Source organism: Acomys minous (genome assembly GCF_964271855.1).
Source record: "Acomys minous genome assembly, chromosome: 16".
In the NCBI taxonomy this organism is placed as follows: domain Eukaryota; kingdom Metazoa; phylum Chordata; class Mammalia; order Rodentia; family Muridae; genus Acomys; species Acomys minous.
Window position 1 is genome coordinate 61458291 of NC_140498.1, and position 16784 is coordinate 61475074.

General features: G+C 44.3%; 1 protein-coding gene across 1 annotated transcript in view; it reads right to left on the minus strand.

Annotated features, from left to right (window-relative positions):
- LOC311586309 (uncharacterized protein) overlaps positions 1–15842 on the minus strand; it is a gene marked incomplete at its 3' end in the record, with an annotated part of 30758 nt that extends 14916 nt beyond the window's left edge. The window contains exon 1 of the mRNA XM_084762279.1: positions 15764–15842. Coding sequence (XP_084618405.1) covers positions 15764–15766 — 3 coding nt within the window. The 5' untranslated portion in view covers positions 15767–15842. The remainder of the gene's footprint in view (positions 1–15763) is intronic.
- Positions 15843–16784: the final 942 nt, after the last annotated feature.

Below are 16784 nucleotides of genomic sequence, written 5' to 3' on the forward strand. Positions count from 1 at the left end.
ACAGCAGGTGGCCAATACTTAATCTTCTTTTACCTGTAATCCTAGTTGCCACATGGGGAGTGAGGAGGGCGGGTGGGGGAGGGCGGGTCCAGCGGGGCGATTTCCTCAGGCCTTGTATACTGAGGCTCCTGAACTAGCCAAGGAATTTCAGTTCCTAAGTAAACTTGCCCTTTTTACTTTCAATCTGGCCTCCATTGGCTTATTTCACCTGTGGAGAAAACCCATCAGTCAGCAGTGACCCTGAGCTCACCTTGTTGTCACTTTGGACCTTGCCTGAGCTTCCCTCACAGCACTCAGCAGCAGTGCTCCAAGCACATCACACAGAACCATTAAAGAAAGCTCAACTAAAGAGCTACACCTGTGAGCCTGGCGTGGTGGTGCACGTCTTTAATCCCAGCACTTGGGAGGCAGAGGCCGGTGGATCGCTGTGAGTTCAAGGCCAGCCTGGTCTACAAAATGAGTCCAGGACAGCCAAAGTTACACAAAGAAACCCTGTCTTGAAAATCCCAAAAACAAAAAAACAAAACAAAAGAGCTGCACCTGTGCATGGCAGCCAAAAGAAAGAGCCTCATCTTCAGACTGGCTGGTCCGCCTGGTGGCTCTGATTGGCCAGTGAGTCTCGGCTGACATGAGCACCTCACTTGGAATTACAGTGTCCTGAAGGGACACAGCACAATAGTTCGTGGCCCAGACTTCCAGGTTAGGGCCATATGTTTCCAGATATGCAGAGATTGGCATTTCAGTAGCACGTATGCATATTCTCCAATAGCTTACTGGTCTGTCTTTCCACACAGCCCCACCACTCCAGCTAGCTCTCCACAGCAGCCTGCTCCTCCAATTTCTGGGCAGTGACCCTCCACTCACCATGTCAGGACTGCGGAACTTGCTTGAGCTTCCCTCACAACAACACCCAGCAGCAGAGGTCAGAGCACACCACGGGGAAACATCTAAGCCTGCACAGCCACAAAGCTGACTCTTCAGCAAGATTCCCAGAAGTACCCACCTCCCCATCGGACCTGGGGAGTGTCTCTAGCTGGATGACCTGATTGGCCAGTTCGTCTTGAGTGACATATCCACCTCTCCAGGTTAGCATGCTCTGTTAGGGGCACAGAATCATGGTTGCTGGCCCCAGCTTCCTTCCCAAGGGCAAACTTTTTCCAGAGCTGTAGAGACTGTCATTTCAGTAGCACTGTCTTCCAATAGCCTCAACATCTGTCTTCCCAACTAACCCGGGAAGGACACACTGCTTGTGCTTCCTCAGCACAGCCTCCTGCTCCTCCCCTCTGTGGACAGTGACCCTGACCTCAACAAGTCACACACCCAGAATCCACTTCCCCTGCTTTCTCCTCTATCTAGGTGGGTCACTTGAAGAGCCCATTTCTCAACTTGCAGTGGAGTTATCCATATGTCCCACTAGGAAAGAGCAATGTTAGGAGACAAGACTTTAGTTTTGTGTCTTCAGGCTGGGTACAGGCAAACTATTGCTTCTTTTTACCAGGGAGTTATGAGACAACCCAGGTAGAAAACCAGGAAACAGATGACAAACACTGGGAAACACTGTTGTTAGCCTACAACTCTTCCCGAGTGGGAAAGTGAAAAGCAATTGCACAGCTATGTTAGTCAAGGTTCTCTAGGTGAATGGAACTGATAGAAGGAATCTTTCTTTGGTCCCAGATTTTTTTTCATATCTATCATGTTAAAGATAGCTGTACACAGCATGAAGCCACAAAAACAAAACTTCTATTTAGTAAACTCTCTCCCTAATTTTGACTATTTGGGTACCCTTTCAGTTGTGGGACAGATTGAATACTCCACTGCAAGTTGAATGATAGGCTTTGCAAGCTATGCACCCTGATCCCAGGAAGAAGAAGGGAAGTGCCTGAACATTTTGAAGGGAGAACAGACAGGTTCAGCAGTTGTGACCTGTTGAACTCAGGGTGGCTGCCCAGTAGGGGCCTGGCGGTCATGGCACACACCTTTAATCCCAATTCTCAGGAGGCAGGGGCAGGGGAGCACTGTGAGTTCCAGGCCAGCATGGTCTCCAAAGTGAGTTCAGGACAGCCAAGGCTACATAGAGAAACACTGCCTTGAAAAATAAGACAAACAAACAAACAAACACACAAAATTCCTCATTTGAGTAAGGTAATGAACTGACCATTTCAGTAGCATGTGCAGCACAGCTTCTGCTTTCAGAGTAGACCAGAAGGTCTGCAGTAAATGCCCAGTGAAACAGGGCTGACAGTAGCTAGAGCACAGACTAAGTTTTGAGACTCAGCTACAGGCAGAAGTGCCCTTTGTGAAGAAGGACCTGATTCTAGCAGGGTGTGTGGATTTGTAACTTGCCAGCTGTATTAATTCATGCATGTGAATAAAAGCTGATCGGATGTTTAGTTCCAGTTTGGTTACGTTAGCTTGAGTCAGTAAATATTACAATTTAGCTTAAGGAGCCATTGTCTGTAGCTGTGTGTGTCAGAATACAGATCTCAGCAGCTAACATTGCACATAGGGGCAAGGTTAATCCCTGTCTTATTAATGCCATTCCCTCTACCAGAGAAGTTTCTGCACTAACTGTGAAATGCAGATTTGCTAAGAAATGAGAAGAAGCAGGTCTTTAGGAGCAAGAAGACAAAACTAAAATTGTTTCTCCACAGAAAGTCCCCCAAATTAGGAACTTATAACATATTAAAATTTCAGAAGACAACAATCGGGGAAGCTCTATCATTCTCTAGAGAAACAGCAATATAAGTAGATTATACTTACTAAAATCACACAACATAGATGGCACCACTGATTAAAGCAGGCACAAAGGACGATGTTGAAATATAACAATGTCCTTTAAACAAGAACTACAGGATTACTGTCAACTCAAAATCAAAGAAATCTCTGTCCAGCACTCCCCCTGTTCTGGTTCTTCTTGCCAACTCAAATGGCAGAGAAAACCTTCCTTGCCATGAGCTCCTTTTGTAAACTTTGTAAGCTTTGTAGACTTGGCAGGAACTGTCCAGGACCCTGCCTGAGGAGTTCTAGCAGCCAAACCCTGCTGCTTCAAGTTCTGCCCCTTTGCCCCACTCTATAACTTTCCCCAGGGGACCTCTCTTCTGGTCTTCAGCTTCTCTGAGGACCACCCTTTGTGGGACTCCCCATCCATTTCTGTACTATGACTACATCACTTCAAAGTTGGTCAGGGAAAACAATTCTTACACAGGTCCCCTTTATTTGTAACACCCCCCCCCAAAATCCAAGGAGGTTCAGGACAATCATTCACTGGTGCCTCTTTCTCCTGAGTTACTAGTTAGAGCTGTGCTGAAAGGAATTAAAAGACCATCTTCCAAGCAGTGGGAATGAGAGGGTTAGGTGCTCAAAAAAGTCTTAACTACAAAACATGAAGAAAGGGTGAGCTACAGGTGATATTGCTCTAACAGAAAAGAATATGAAAGCCTTTGAGAAAAAGAATGAATATTTTGATTACTGGGAAACATTGGCATGAGCAGAAACAAATAAAAGATTAGAGCAGTGATGCATAAAAAAGTGATTTCTAAGCCAGGCGTGGTGGCGCATGCCTATAATCACAGCCCTCGGGAGGCAGAGGAAGGTGGATCACTGTAAGTTCGAGGCCAGCCTGGTCTACAAAGTGGGCCCAGGACAGCCAAGGCTCCACAGAGAAACCCTGTCTCGAAAAACCAAAAAAAAAAGTGAATTCTAAAAATACAATCATTGCCTTTTTAGAAAGGTAAATATAATTTGAAAAACACATAGGCAGACTGATTTTGAAAAAGAGCAGAAACTTCTCTGGTAGAGGGAATGGCATTAATAAGACCATGATTGACCTGGCCCCTATGTGCAATGTTAGCTGCTGAGATCTTTAACCCGACACAAACAGCTACAGCCAATGGCCCCTTAACTGAAATTGCAATATTTACTGACTCAAGATAACCTAACCAAATGGTATCGAAACATCTGATGTGCTTTTATTCACATGCATGAATTAATACATGATGAGAAATTACAAATTCTGATACGCTGCTAGAATCAGGTCTTTCTTCACAATGGGGACCCCTGGAGCTGAATGTCTCAATCATTAGTCTGTGATCTACCCATTGTCAACCCAGTTTCACTGGGCACTTTCGGCAGACCTCCTCTTCCGGTCTGATGGCAGAAGCCATGCTGCAAATGTTTCTAAAATAGCCAGTTCATTACATTACTCAAATGAGTAATTTTGTGTGTCTGGTTTTTTTTTTGAGACAGTGATTCTCTGTATGCCTTAGCTATCCTAGACTCACTTTGTAGACCAGGCTGGTCTTGAACTCACAGGGATCCACCTGCTTCTGCCTCTTAAGTGCTGGGATTAAAGGTGTGGCCACCAAGCTCAGCTTCAAATGAGTAATTTTAAAACACTGTTGTGGTATAGTCTTTTATCTAGGGAATTTAGAATTTTTCATCAAGAGGAAAACAAGGTCACTGCCCTGGGGAGCAACAGGTTGGTATCCAAGCCACCTGAGTCAACAGAGTTGGTCTCAGAAACATTTTCCAAAAGGATGAAAATACAGCTGTCCTAGAATTAACGTGCCTTCTCAGGAAGAAATCACTCCACATACAATTGAAAGATTACTTTTAAAAATCTGTTAATGACAGCATGCATCCAGTTCTGGCTAATGCTGCCAACAGATTTGCCATTCCACACATGCTCTCATGCTCTCATGTCTTTTCAGTTCAGGCCCCAGGTTATGTTTGGAACAATTTCAATATGGTCTGAGACTGCAAGTCTGGCCACATAGACTGATGAGGGATTTACACAGCAAATACAATCCCAGAATCCTTTCTGAAATACACTAGTGCTCTGAAAAAGCAGCTTATTCTTCAGTGACAGGGTCCAGAGTTGGAGGTCCCACTAGATGAGAAGATAAAAGAAGAGGAAGGTAGAAACTAGAAGAGCTGAGGTGGGGAGGACTTGCACAAGCTATGACTTAAGCCAAGTAAGCTTCTCAAGAACAGCATCTTGTGTACTACATCCATGGAGGAAATGGACCATATGTGAGACTTCTGTGAAGTCATCAGAAATTTATCATCCCATGGCACAAACACAGAACAATTCTTATAAAACAAAACTGCACACCAGGAACACAGGTCTCTCACAAACTACTGACCAAGCCCAGAGTGGATTTGGGACTGATCAACAGAACCCCGAGGGGTAGAATCAGTTATGTTTTCAGGAGCTGAAGAAACCACTCACGGAAGGGCAATGGACCCAGACCATTACCCACTCTCTCAAGCATATTCCTGGCTTTGGAGAAGGAGCCCTATTTTATCCTCAATACATCCCTGCCTTGGAGGAAACTCACAGGCCTAGGCCACAGGCTGTTTCTTCCTCTGTCATATACTTTCCTAGGCTTGCAAAAGAGCTATGTAAAACTATGCTTTTCTCAAGAGGGAACTGGACCTTTATGGCACATCAGGCCTTAATGTTCGCTGTGACACTGTAATGCCCCAGTGAGGAATTTATTAGAGGCTGTTCTTTTGAAGACGAAGATGGGCCAAGTGGCTGGTTTTAAATCAAAGTTGTCTCCTCTGCTATGATTTGGAGCCAAATGTGTTGACAATCCTGGTGAATCAACACGTGTGCCCTAGCATCCTAATCTCTAACAGGCTAACTTCTCTGTGGGGTGTTTTAGACGCTGTTCTCCCTCAGCTAAATTCTACTTCCTGTCATTGGTAAATCCTGCATAATATCAATTATCATCTTGTACATCACAGCTTAATACTGAAGGGTTACCCAACACACGAGATCACATTTACAACCTCCACAAAATTTATACTTTGTTTGTTTGTTTGTTTGTTTGTTTTTGCGGCATTGTTTTTCTCTGTTTCCCTTGGCTGCCATGGACTCACATTGCAGACCAGGCTGGCCTTAGCTCACAGCGAGCCACCTGCCTCATGAGTGCTGGGATTTGGGGCGTGTGCCATAATGCCGGGATTCCAAATATATCTTAGACCTAAATGTCACATGCTAAGAACAGATTTTTAGAAGAAGTTAGAGAAACAAGGAGTCTGAGTTTGTAATCCTGCCAAGGATGTTTCTACTCACAAGGCCCTGCTCCCAATGCTTTGGGTAGATGTAATCCACACAGTGCAGTTAGTCAGAGACCATCACCAAGTCCAGAAAATTACTAAGACAGAAAAGGACCTCACAGGTGGCCACATCTGCTGCTGCTTATCTTGCAGCCCCCGGGAAGACCCACTACACCAGTTTCCTCTGCTCAGCTGCCTGTTCCTCCCTACTGTGAGCAGTGACTCTGCACTTACCATGTTGTGTCTTCTGACCTTGCCTGAGCTCTCCTCACAGCACCCAGCAAAAACACTCAGAGCATATCGCACACAGTCACTCAAGTCCGCTCCAGTACAGAGAGGAACTTACAACATGGCACCCGGAAGAACACTCTTTCTCTCTTTCCTGGTGTCCCTGATTTGCCATTGAGTCTTGAGTGACAGGAGCACTTCCCTATGGCTAGAGTGTGCTGAAGGGACACAGCACAGTAGTTCCTGGAACAGGCTTCCATTGCAGGACCAGTGTTTTTTTCTTAAGTGGAGAGATTTGCATTTCAGTAGCACTCCTACCTGTTCTCCAAGAGCCTGCATTTCCACCTTTGCACTCACCCCAGGGCAGAACCAGCCACTCAGGCCTCCTGAGCTCAGATGCTGGCCCCTCCCCCTTTGCCCTTGAGCTCACCAGGTCCCAACTTCTGAGCTTGCCTGAGGCACCAGCAAAACCCTCAGGCACTTCCCTTCTTCTTCCTGGAATCAGCGTGCACAACTTGCAAAGCCTTTGCTCATTTTGGAGTGGAGTTATCAGTCTGTCCCAGCGTGAAAGGGTACAAAGAAGATTCCAAATTAAAGAGAGTTTAGGAAACAACATTTTGGTTCTCTGTCTTCATGCTATGTTCAGGGAAACTGCAGCTATCTTTCACCTGATAGATATGAAGCAAACCTGGGAGGAAAGTAGGAAAGAGATGATAATCATTCTAGAGCACTTGTAGTTAATCAACACATCATGCTCAGTGGAAAGGTGATTAAAAAGAAAACAAAAACCCACAGTTGTGCTAGGGCTGGGGGGTGGAGGATGGAGTGGAGGTGTGAAGGGAGGGAGGGGTGGGGATGAGGGCGCCTTCCCCAGCAAGGAGAGAAGAGTCAGTGGGTCTCTGTTGAGCAGAGGGCTCTTAGAGGACATAGGGAATCAACAAGGACAGGGAGTGAGGCAGGCATGATGTTCAAGGTAATGTCTCAGGTGACAGACTAGCAATCATGCTGCTTCCCTGCTGTGACACACAGGCTATCAAGTGATTTATTTATACAAGTTTCAGATAGCATGCCAGTAACCCCAGCACTTTCGAGGCCTGTTACTATCCTTGAATATATATCAAATTTGTATAAATTTTGTAGCCACGCCTTACATCAACCTCTGCCCATACAGGTTAATTCTAGTCAGAGTCCTGTTTTGCCAGAATGCACGTCTTTGTATGCGATTTAGGACTGGCGGCCAGGGAGGCCAGGAGATAGTGTCAGAACACCTGGGACTAGAGCAACAGATAGTAACGAAGATGCTTTATGAATTTCCAGAAGGTCTATGGTAGCTAACAACCTGCTGTAATTTGTGCCCCAGGACATCTAAGATCTTCTTGGCCTTTGTAGGCACTGTGTACAAATATATACAGACAAACACCTGTAATCATAAAATAAAAACAAGGCTTAGAAAAAAAAGAAGGAATGGAATTCTCTACAGTGATGTCACAGGCCTCAGTCAGAGCAGACAGGGCTAGTTAAAATGAATTGTTTTGAGTCCTCCATGAAAGCAAGTGTGTCCTTTTTATAATTTATATATGTTCCTGCATGATTTTTACCCAACAGTGGCCGCAGATGTCTCTGCCTTTACATTGCGACCATCTTTAGACATGGATGTGCTAGTTGGGCATGAGTAGAAGTAGGCAGAACTCTATATGAACTTGTCCAGAATCACGATATAGTACCCCATGCTTTCTATTAGGAGAGAGTTTTCTGAAATAAGGCTTTCAAACTGGAAAGACCTTTTCTTAATGTGGATCTTTTGTGATGATAATATTGATCTTTAATCAGGGCCACAGCTATGGGTGTCAACGTACATATAAAGAAGATATTGTAGAAGGAAGCTTTCTTTCTTTGCCTGTTTTCATTAGTCTTGGCTAGAAAATTTTCATTTCTTTAGTGTCTTTACATCCTAATTTTTGGACTTCTGGAGTATATTGAGCACCAGATAAGACATCCAGGCTCATGGATCAAACAACTTCTGGAGTCTTTTCGTCTTTTGGTAGATAGCCCAGGTTGCACTAGCTGGACCACAGTTGTGAGACACTGAAAAAATTTACTTTCAAAATACACAGAATGACATCCACTCTACCAGTTGTGATCATGTTGAGAACCTTGACTAATAAAACTGTGTTTTTCATCTGCCCACTGTGGAAGATGTGCTGGGTAGCAATAGTATTTTTGTTGTCATTTGGTTTTTTGTTTGGGGGTTTTTTGTGTGTTGTTTTTCAAGACAGGGTCTCTCTGTGTATCCTTGACTATCCTGGACTCCCTTTGAGGACCAGACTGGCCTCGAACTCACAGCAATCTGGACTCCCTTTGAGGACCAGACTGGCCTTGAACTCACAGCAATCTGCCTGCCTCTGCCTCCCAAGTGCTGGGATTAAAGGCATATTCCACCACTGCCCAGCAGCAATACTGTTTGTAAAAGTATTATGCCCTGATCCATCTCTATTTAAGTATTTACTTACCTTGAAGACCACACCTTTTATAATCATTCATTCGTTAAGAGCTTAATTTGATTTTAGCAGAAGAAAACCCCTAAAGTAATGGAACCATCATTGAGCTTTTGGCAAGAGAAAGACATCTCATTTTGTTTGTGGTCTGCTTCCTGCTACAACTGCTTCCTCTCTCTGTACAAATGCCTCTTCAGTAGCTTCCCTGGGATCTCTCTCCTGGGAGTTGGCCATATCCTATTCTACCACATCTTCTCTGATTCATCACCTCTTCTTCCACACAATCATATCACTTTCAAGCATGGGTGCTGCTTCCTTCTTTAAATTCACTTAACCTTCAATTAGGATTAAAGGACTATATTACCATATATGGATCTACTTTTCTTTACTAGATACTTGCTCTATACCAGCCTGGCCTTAAACTCAAATCTGTTTGCTTCTGTCTCCTGGATTAAAGGCATGTTTTGTATTACAACTGGATCACACAGACGTAGAAGCCCTTTGGATGTGATCTCTTGCCTGCTGGGTTACATATACCTAAGAAAGTCTTTGCATGTGATCTCTTAAGAGTACAGCCATGTTATGAATTAACATTCTTCTGGGGAAGGGGGCATCTTTGCGAAAGGAAGGGTCCTTGGAGTCTATGTGGGTGACTCTAGCTGAGACCCGTAGCATCAGCAGTTAAGACTCTCAAGTTGCGAAGACTATAGCCAGGTGGGACTTCGAGTGGAGGGAGGGGGACATGAAACCACCCTTAAAGCCTCTGACCCAAAATTCATCTTGCCTATAAAAAGTATAAGGATAAAGATGGATTAGAGATTGAAGAAATGGCAAACAAATGACTTGCTGATTAGCATAAGACCTCTCCAAAGGAGAAAGAGCCAATCTCTGACACTATTAATGACACTCTGCTGTACGTGCAGACAGGCTCCTAGCATAAGTGTTTTCTGAGAGTCTTCCTCCAGCACCTAATGGAAGCAGATGCAGAGACCCAGAGCCAAACATTAGGCAGAGCGCAGGGAATTTGGGGGAAGGTTGGCAGGAAAGATAGAGGGATCCTGGGTGATTGAGAACACCACAGAAAACCTACAGTCAACTATCTTGAGCTCATGGGGACTCACAGAAACTGAACCATAATCAAAGAGCATACATAGGCTGACTACACATATATAGAAGATGTGCAGTTTGGTGAACATGTGGTCCCCTAACAATGGGAATAGGAGCCATCTTCACTATGCTGTCTGACTTTTGATCCCATTTTCCCTATCTGGGCTGCCTCTTCAGGCATCAGTGGGAAAGGATGGTCTTAGTCCTGCTGCAACTTGAGATGCCAGGGGAGGTTGATAACACTTGTGGGCCTCCCCTTCACTGAGGAGAAGGAGGGCTACTTGGGGAAAGGGGGAATGGTCGTGTGACTGGGAGTAGAGGAGGGACAGGTCAGGATGTAAAGTGATTTAATTAATTAGTACAGTAATTAAAATTAATTAACTAAAATTAAAATTAATTTAAAAATTAATTAAAAATACGGCCAGCAAAATAGCTTAACATTGATTACTACCGGCTTATACTATATCTTATGTGATTTAGGGGTACAGTCTATAGTTGTGAATGTGTGACAGCATGAGAAGGAAGCTGAACAATTTCAAACTCAACACAGTAGAAACAAAAACATAAAATGAGTTGAGTCAACAGACACTCAAATCTCATCCACAAAAAACCATCTAGGTAAAATCCTAGTACAAAAGCTCCCCTAAGATGGCCAAAAAAGGGGAGATAAGTGTTTAAAGATATGACGTTACCTAGAGTCTTTCTGATTTGACAAATAATATTCTGATATTGGTCATTAGGGACTCACAGTGAAAATGCATTTTACTCAACTAAAATGGTCTGCAATAGGTCATACACTATTCAAGAGAACAAAGACTCTTCTGCCGGTGCAGAACATCTTTTCATAGCTATATTTTCTAAAATCTGGAAACAGTTTGTATCTTAACAATATACAATGGCACAGAATAAACCTTCCCATTCCAATTGAGAGGAATGTACATATAGTTAGGCAACACTGGATGGAGACAAAAAAAAAAAAATCCAGCAACTCAAACACCAAGTACCCTAGCTTTGTCTCAGATACATGAGGCTTCAGTTTCACAGGGTATAGATGGCCCTATGACTGCAATTTCTCATTCATCACTCAGTTTTGTTACTTTAACTTGGTATATGCATCTCTCCATGACATATTTCTCAGAGCTTGGGTATCTCAACATCTTATGGTCTCAAACTGCAACACGGGCTACATATCCAAAGCCTGGTGAAATGAAATCTCATAGTTTCCTTACTGGGGCACTGTCTTGCAAAACATAAATAGCTGGAGCAACGCTGAACTGAAATCACAGAGACAGAATACATGACCTTGAATTGTGCATCTTTCTTGTTTTAAAAACCAGTGCAATGGGGGCTGGAGAGATGGCTCAGAGGTTAAGAACACTGGTTGTTGTTCCAGAGGTCCTGGGTTCAATTCCCAGCAACTACATGGTGGCTCACAAGCATCTATAATGAGAACTGGTGCCCTCTTCTGGCTGCAGACAGCATACTGTATCAATAATGAATAAACAATTTTAAAAAACACTACAGTAATGGGGGATCCTGCCAACTTTGGTTTCTAAACTGAGATGAAATATGCCAGCCATGGACCAGAGTTGCAGCAGGTTTTATATGAAGTGCCTGCTTTGCAATCACTTTGCCTATACTTTCCATTAATTTAAAGTGTAGCAAGAATGGATGTTACCCATCTTAGGCTTCCAATGCAGAGTAGGGCTTTCTCTTTACTGGTGCTAAGCTCCTTGAAAATCCCTTCCTCTCTTTCAGGATTTGACTGCCATCTAAAGCTACCTAGTTCTGTTTTTTCCCTAAACCCACAGACTGCGTTTTCTTCTGCCCGACTTGTTGCTTTTTCAGATGGTTCTGTCAGCTCACAGTCCAACATTGTGTAAGGTTAGAATAGGAACTCAACCTAGAAAATTATAGCAAAAACCATGGACAAACCTTGTTCCTGGCTTGCTTGCTTACTTGAGCACTCTCTTATTTGCAGCCTGATCTTTTCCCAAGCCAGGCACACTTGCTAGGGAATACTGCAACCCTAGTGGAAGAGCCTCCCACATCACTCATCAATCAATATAATCTCTCACAGACATAGCAATCAGCCATTCTGCTGAGGGCATGCCTCATCATTAACAATTTTGCGTGCTTTAATTGGCTTATCTGCAGCTGAAACATTCTTAAGCTTAGAAGCCTGCTAGCTTTGGCCGCTTGGGGTTCAGGAATAGCCCACACTGACCACCTGGACACCAAACTACGGTCAGAGATAGTTTACTGACCACTTAACATGGACTGACTGGTCAAGAACATAGTATGGGGGGGTCTGAAGAGATGTCTCAAAGAGTAAGAGCACTGACTGCTCTTCCAAAGGTCCTGATTTCAACTCCCAGCAACCACATGGTGGCTCACAACCATCTATAATGAGATCTGGTGCCCTCTTCTGGAGTGCAGGCACACTGCAGGCAGAGCACTGTATAAACAATAAATTAATTAAAAACAGCCGGGCGTGGTGGTGCACGCCTTTAGTCCCAGCACTCGGGAGGCAGAGGCAGGTGGATCACTGTGAGTTCGAGGCCAGCCTGGTCTACAAAGTGAGTCCAGGACAGCCAAGGCTACACAGAGAAACCCTGTCTCGAAAAACCAAAAAAAAAAAAAAATTAATTAAAAACAACAACAACAAAAAAGAATAAGACCACTACTGTAATTAAAAAAAAAAAAAAAAAGAACATAGTAAGGGTTTTAAAAGGACACTGTGACCCAGACCATTCACAGGGTAATTTAAAAAGATAATCAGGAAGAATCAATTTTATTTCAGGTATATTGCATCCTACCCAGGCAAGAAGAATTAATTCTATTCCTGCTACATTGTCCCTAGGTGGATAGACAAAGCATTTTAAACTGGTTCGATGGGATATAAGGTAGGGGATATTGGGGATGTGCTAGTGCCCTACTCTTCTCCTGAGAAGGAAACAATGCAGGGTAATATTGATTAACTCCAACAGAACACACATTTATCTTTAACTCAAGCAGAACAAGCATTTATCATCTGTTGTCACTGACTCATGGTATTGTTTGGTGCTTCCTATTGGACTGGATTTCTGGTAGCCTGCCAAGGAATTATAGAATCGCCTCAAGGAACTGCTTCTAAACTAGTTCACACCCCCTTTTTCTATCAACCTTCTTTCTCCCCTACCTCTTGTTGGTAGATTAAAAGGAAGATAAAGGGATTTAAAAACCCTAAATAAGGTAGGTTTTGAAAAATCTAAACCTACAGTAGAATTGGCACTGGAACTCACAGAGTAGCTCCAGTTGAATAAATCTCCCACCCTGTGAGTTCCCTGTCAGCAGCAACTACAACTGATGCTTTGGAGCTGCTGCCTTTTCCATGGCTTCAGCTTCTCAATTTCTCCAGGAGTGTGATCGCTCATCCCAGCACTGTGGAGATTTAGCCACAGCAGCTCTGCAGTCCTGGGGTGTTGCTGTCTGGAGGTGTGGAGAGGCCAACACCACAAGCTGAAGATCTGAGAACCCTTCTCATGGACACGCGCAGGTGGCACCCATGTGAGCAGAAGATGTAAAAAGGGGGCAGCCAGGGAATGATGTAGGGGGATTCCAGGGCCAAAACTTGAAACAGCCCTGCCTGGCTGCTGGAGATCCTCAGAAGGGGACCTGATAACTTTCTGGCAAAGCATACATAGTTCACTAAGAGTCCATGGCAGAGAAGGGTTACCTGTTGCTTGATTCTGCATGAATAATATGAACAGAATAATGCTTCAGTTAACTGATATTAAAATGTTTACGCACCATTCTGGTCTGTTTCTATTCACATGCATGAGTTAATCCATGCTGGGAGATGACATCATCACTCACCTGGCCTCAATCAGGTCTTTCTTCATAGTATTGACTCTCGCAGCTGACTTTCCTAAACATTAGTCTGTGAGCTAGTTATGGCGTGTCCTGCTTCACCCTGCAGTGTAAACATAAACTGTGCATCCTGTTCTGATCTGAAGGCAGAAGCCGTGATCCACATGAACATCTTTATTCCTGATATGGAAATGGACGGTTCACTAATTGACTAAAATGAGTTATTTTAAAACTCTGCTGTGGTAGAGTCCTTTAATTAAAGAACTTAGGAAGTTTAGTCAAGTAGAAAGCAAGTCCATTTCCCCGGGAAGCAAGAGACAGACATCAAGGCCACCTGAGTTAGCATAGCTTTATGAGAAAGCGTTTTCTCAAAGACATTAGATGCAGCTGTGCTAGAATTAATATGCCATCTCACACAGACATCACAATACACACAAATACAAAATTAACTAATAAAAAATCTCTGTAATGATAGCTAAAAACAGATTTTGTATTCTACATCTGCTGCCTTTAACTTTCTTTAAATTTAGTCTGCAGGTTATGTTTTGAACAATTTAAATATGGACTGGACACAGCAAGACTAGCCACTTAAGACATTTACCCAGCAATGATGTTGCCAAAAATATGTCTTAAGGACCCCAGTGCTTTCAAACATCAGTGACAGAGTCCTAAGTGGAAGGTTCCAGAGGATGAGAAAGAAAGGAGAAGTAGAAGATACAAAGTACAAAAACTGAAGTGAGGAGGTTTTGCACAAGCTATGTCTTTTGTCAAGTAAGTTTTTAAAGAATTGCATCTTGTATACTGCTCACAGGCGGAAATGAAATAAAGGGGAAATGTTTATGAAGTCAATTGAAGCTTCATACAATGAGACAAACTCGAGAGGAGAGAGTGGATCTTACACCGAAATGTTAAATGCTAAGGGCAGAACTTGTAGAAGATCCCACAGAAATTAAGGCTTTCCAAGATTGGCATCCTTCCTAGAACATTTCTATACACCAGCCCAAGCTCCAAAAGAATTGCCCAAAAGCAGCCCCATAGGAAGTTATTCAGTGGCCAGGTCCAGGTTCAGGTTCAGGAAGGCACTAGGGTCACATAGGACCCCAAAGCTGGCCACCTCTGCCCTCTGCTTTTCACACAACCGCAGGGAGACCCCACCACACCAACTCCTGTAGTTCACCTTTCTGATCCTCCCCATTGTTCAGTTGGCATCTGCAGTTGCCCTAACCCCTCCCCTACATGTTCTGTTCAATCCATATTCTTTCTCCAACCCTGCCCTCTGCAAGGAAAGCCTCTGCACATTCTTAGCATCCTTGAGATGCTCCAAGCTCCACCCCTGGGGCAAAGGGCTTCCCTAGTACAGCAGGAGGCAGATACTTCATCTTCCTTCATCTGCAATCCTTGTTACCCAACCTGGGGGGTGGGCAAAGAGGACATGATTTCCTCTGGCCTAGTCCCCTGACGTTACTGAACTAGCCCAGGAATTTCAGTTGCCAAGTAAACTTGCCCTTTTTATTTTCAGTCTGGCTTCCATTGGCTTATTTCACCTGTGGAGAAAACCCATCAAACTAGTGACTCTGAGCACACCGTGTTGTCATTTCGGACCTTGCCTGAGTTTCCCTCACAGCACTCAGCAGCAGTGCTCAAACCAAATCACACAGAACCATTAAAGAAAGCTCAGCTAAAGAGATGCACCTGGGCATGGCAGCCAGAAGAAAGAGCCTCATCTTCAGACTGGCTGGTCTGACCTGGAGGCTCTGACTGGCCAGCGAGTCTCGGGTTACATGAGCACCTTTCTTAGATTACAGTGTCCTGAAGGGACACAGCACAATAGTTCGTGGCCCAGGCTTCCAGTCCAGGGCCATACATTCCAGGTCTGCAGAGATCGGTATTTCAGTAGCACGTGTGCGTATTCTCCAATAGCCTACTGGTCTGTCTTCCCACACGGCCCCACCACTCCAGCTAGCTCTCCACAGCTGCCTGCTCCTCCCAATTCTGGGCAGTGACCCTCCACTCACCATGTCGGGACTTTGGGACTTGCTTGAGCTTTTCTCACAACACCCAGCAGCAGAGGTCAGAGCACACAAAGTGGAACCACCCAAGCCTGCACAGCTCTTCAGCAAGGCTCCTGTTAAGATCCCGCCTCCGCGTTTCTGCCTGGAGGCCTTGATTGGTCACTTCGTCTTGAGTGACATACACACCTCTCTAGCATGCTCTGTTAGGGGCACAGAATCATGGTTGCTGGCCCAAGCTTCCTACTCAGGGCCAAACTTTTTCCAGAGCGGTAGGGACTTGCATTTCAGTAGCACTGTCCTCCAATGGCCTCAACATCTGTCTTCCCAACTAACCCGGGGAGGACACACTGCTTGTGCTTCCTCAGCACAGCCTCCTGCTCCTCCCCTCTGTGGACAGTGACCCTGACCTCAACAAGTCACACACCCAGTAGCCACTTCCCCTGCTTCCTCCTCTATCTAGGTGGGTAACTTGAAGAGCCCATTTCTCAACTTGCAGTGGAGTTATCCATATGTCTCACTAGGAAAGAGCAATGTTAGGAGACAAGATTTTAGTTTTGTGTCTTCAGGATGAGTACAGGCAAACTATTGCTTCTTTTTACCAGGGAGTTATGATACCACCCTGGGAGAAAAGCAGGAAACAGAGGCAAACACTGGGAAACACTATTGTTAGCCTACAACTCTTCCCAGTGGGAAAGTGAAAAACAATTACACAGCTATGCTAGTCAAGGTTCTCTAGATGAATGGAACTGATAGAAGGAATCTCTCTTTCTATGTAGAGAGTGGATTTATTCGATTGTCTCAGAGGCTGTTGTCCAACTAGCCCATCAATGTCTGATTAACAATGGAAAGTTGAACAATTCGGTAGTTGTTTAGTCCATGTGGCTGAATGCCTGAGAATGTTTTCAGTACATACCAGAATTGCCAAGAAGTAGGCTTTAATGCCAGTAAGAAAATGAACTTGCTAGCCAGAGGCAGAGGAATAAGATGAAGGGAAGGCGCTATATTCTTCATGCCCTTCATATAT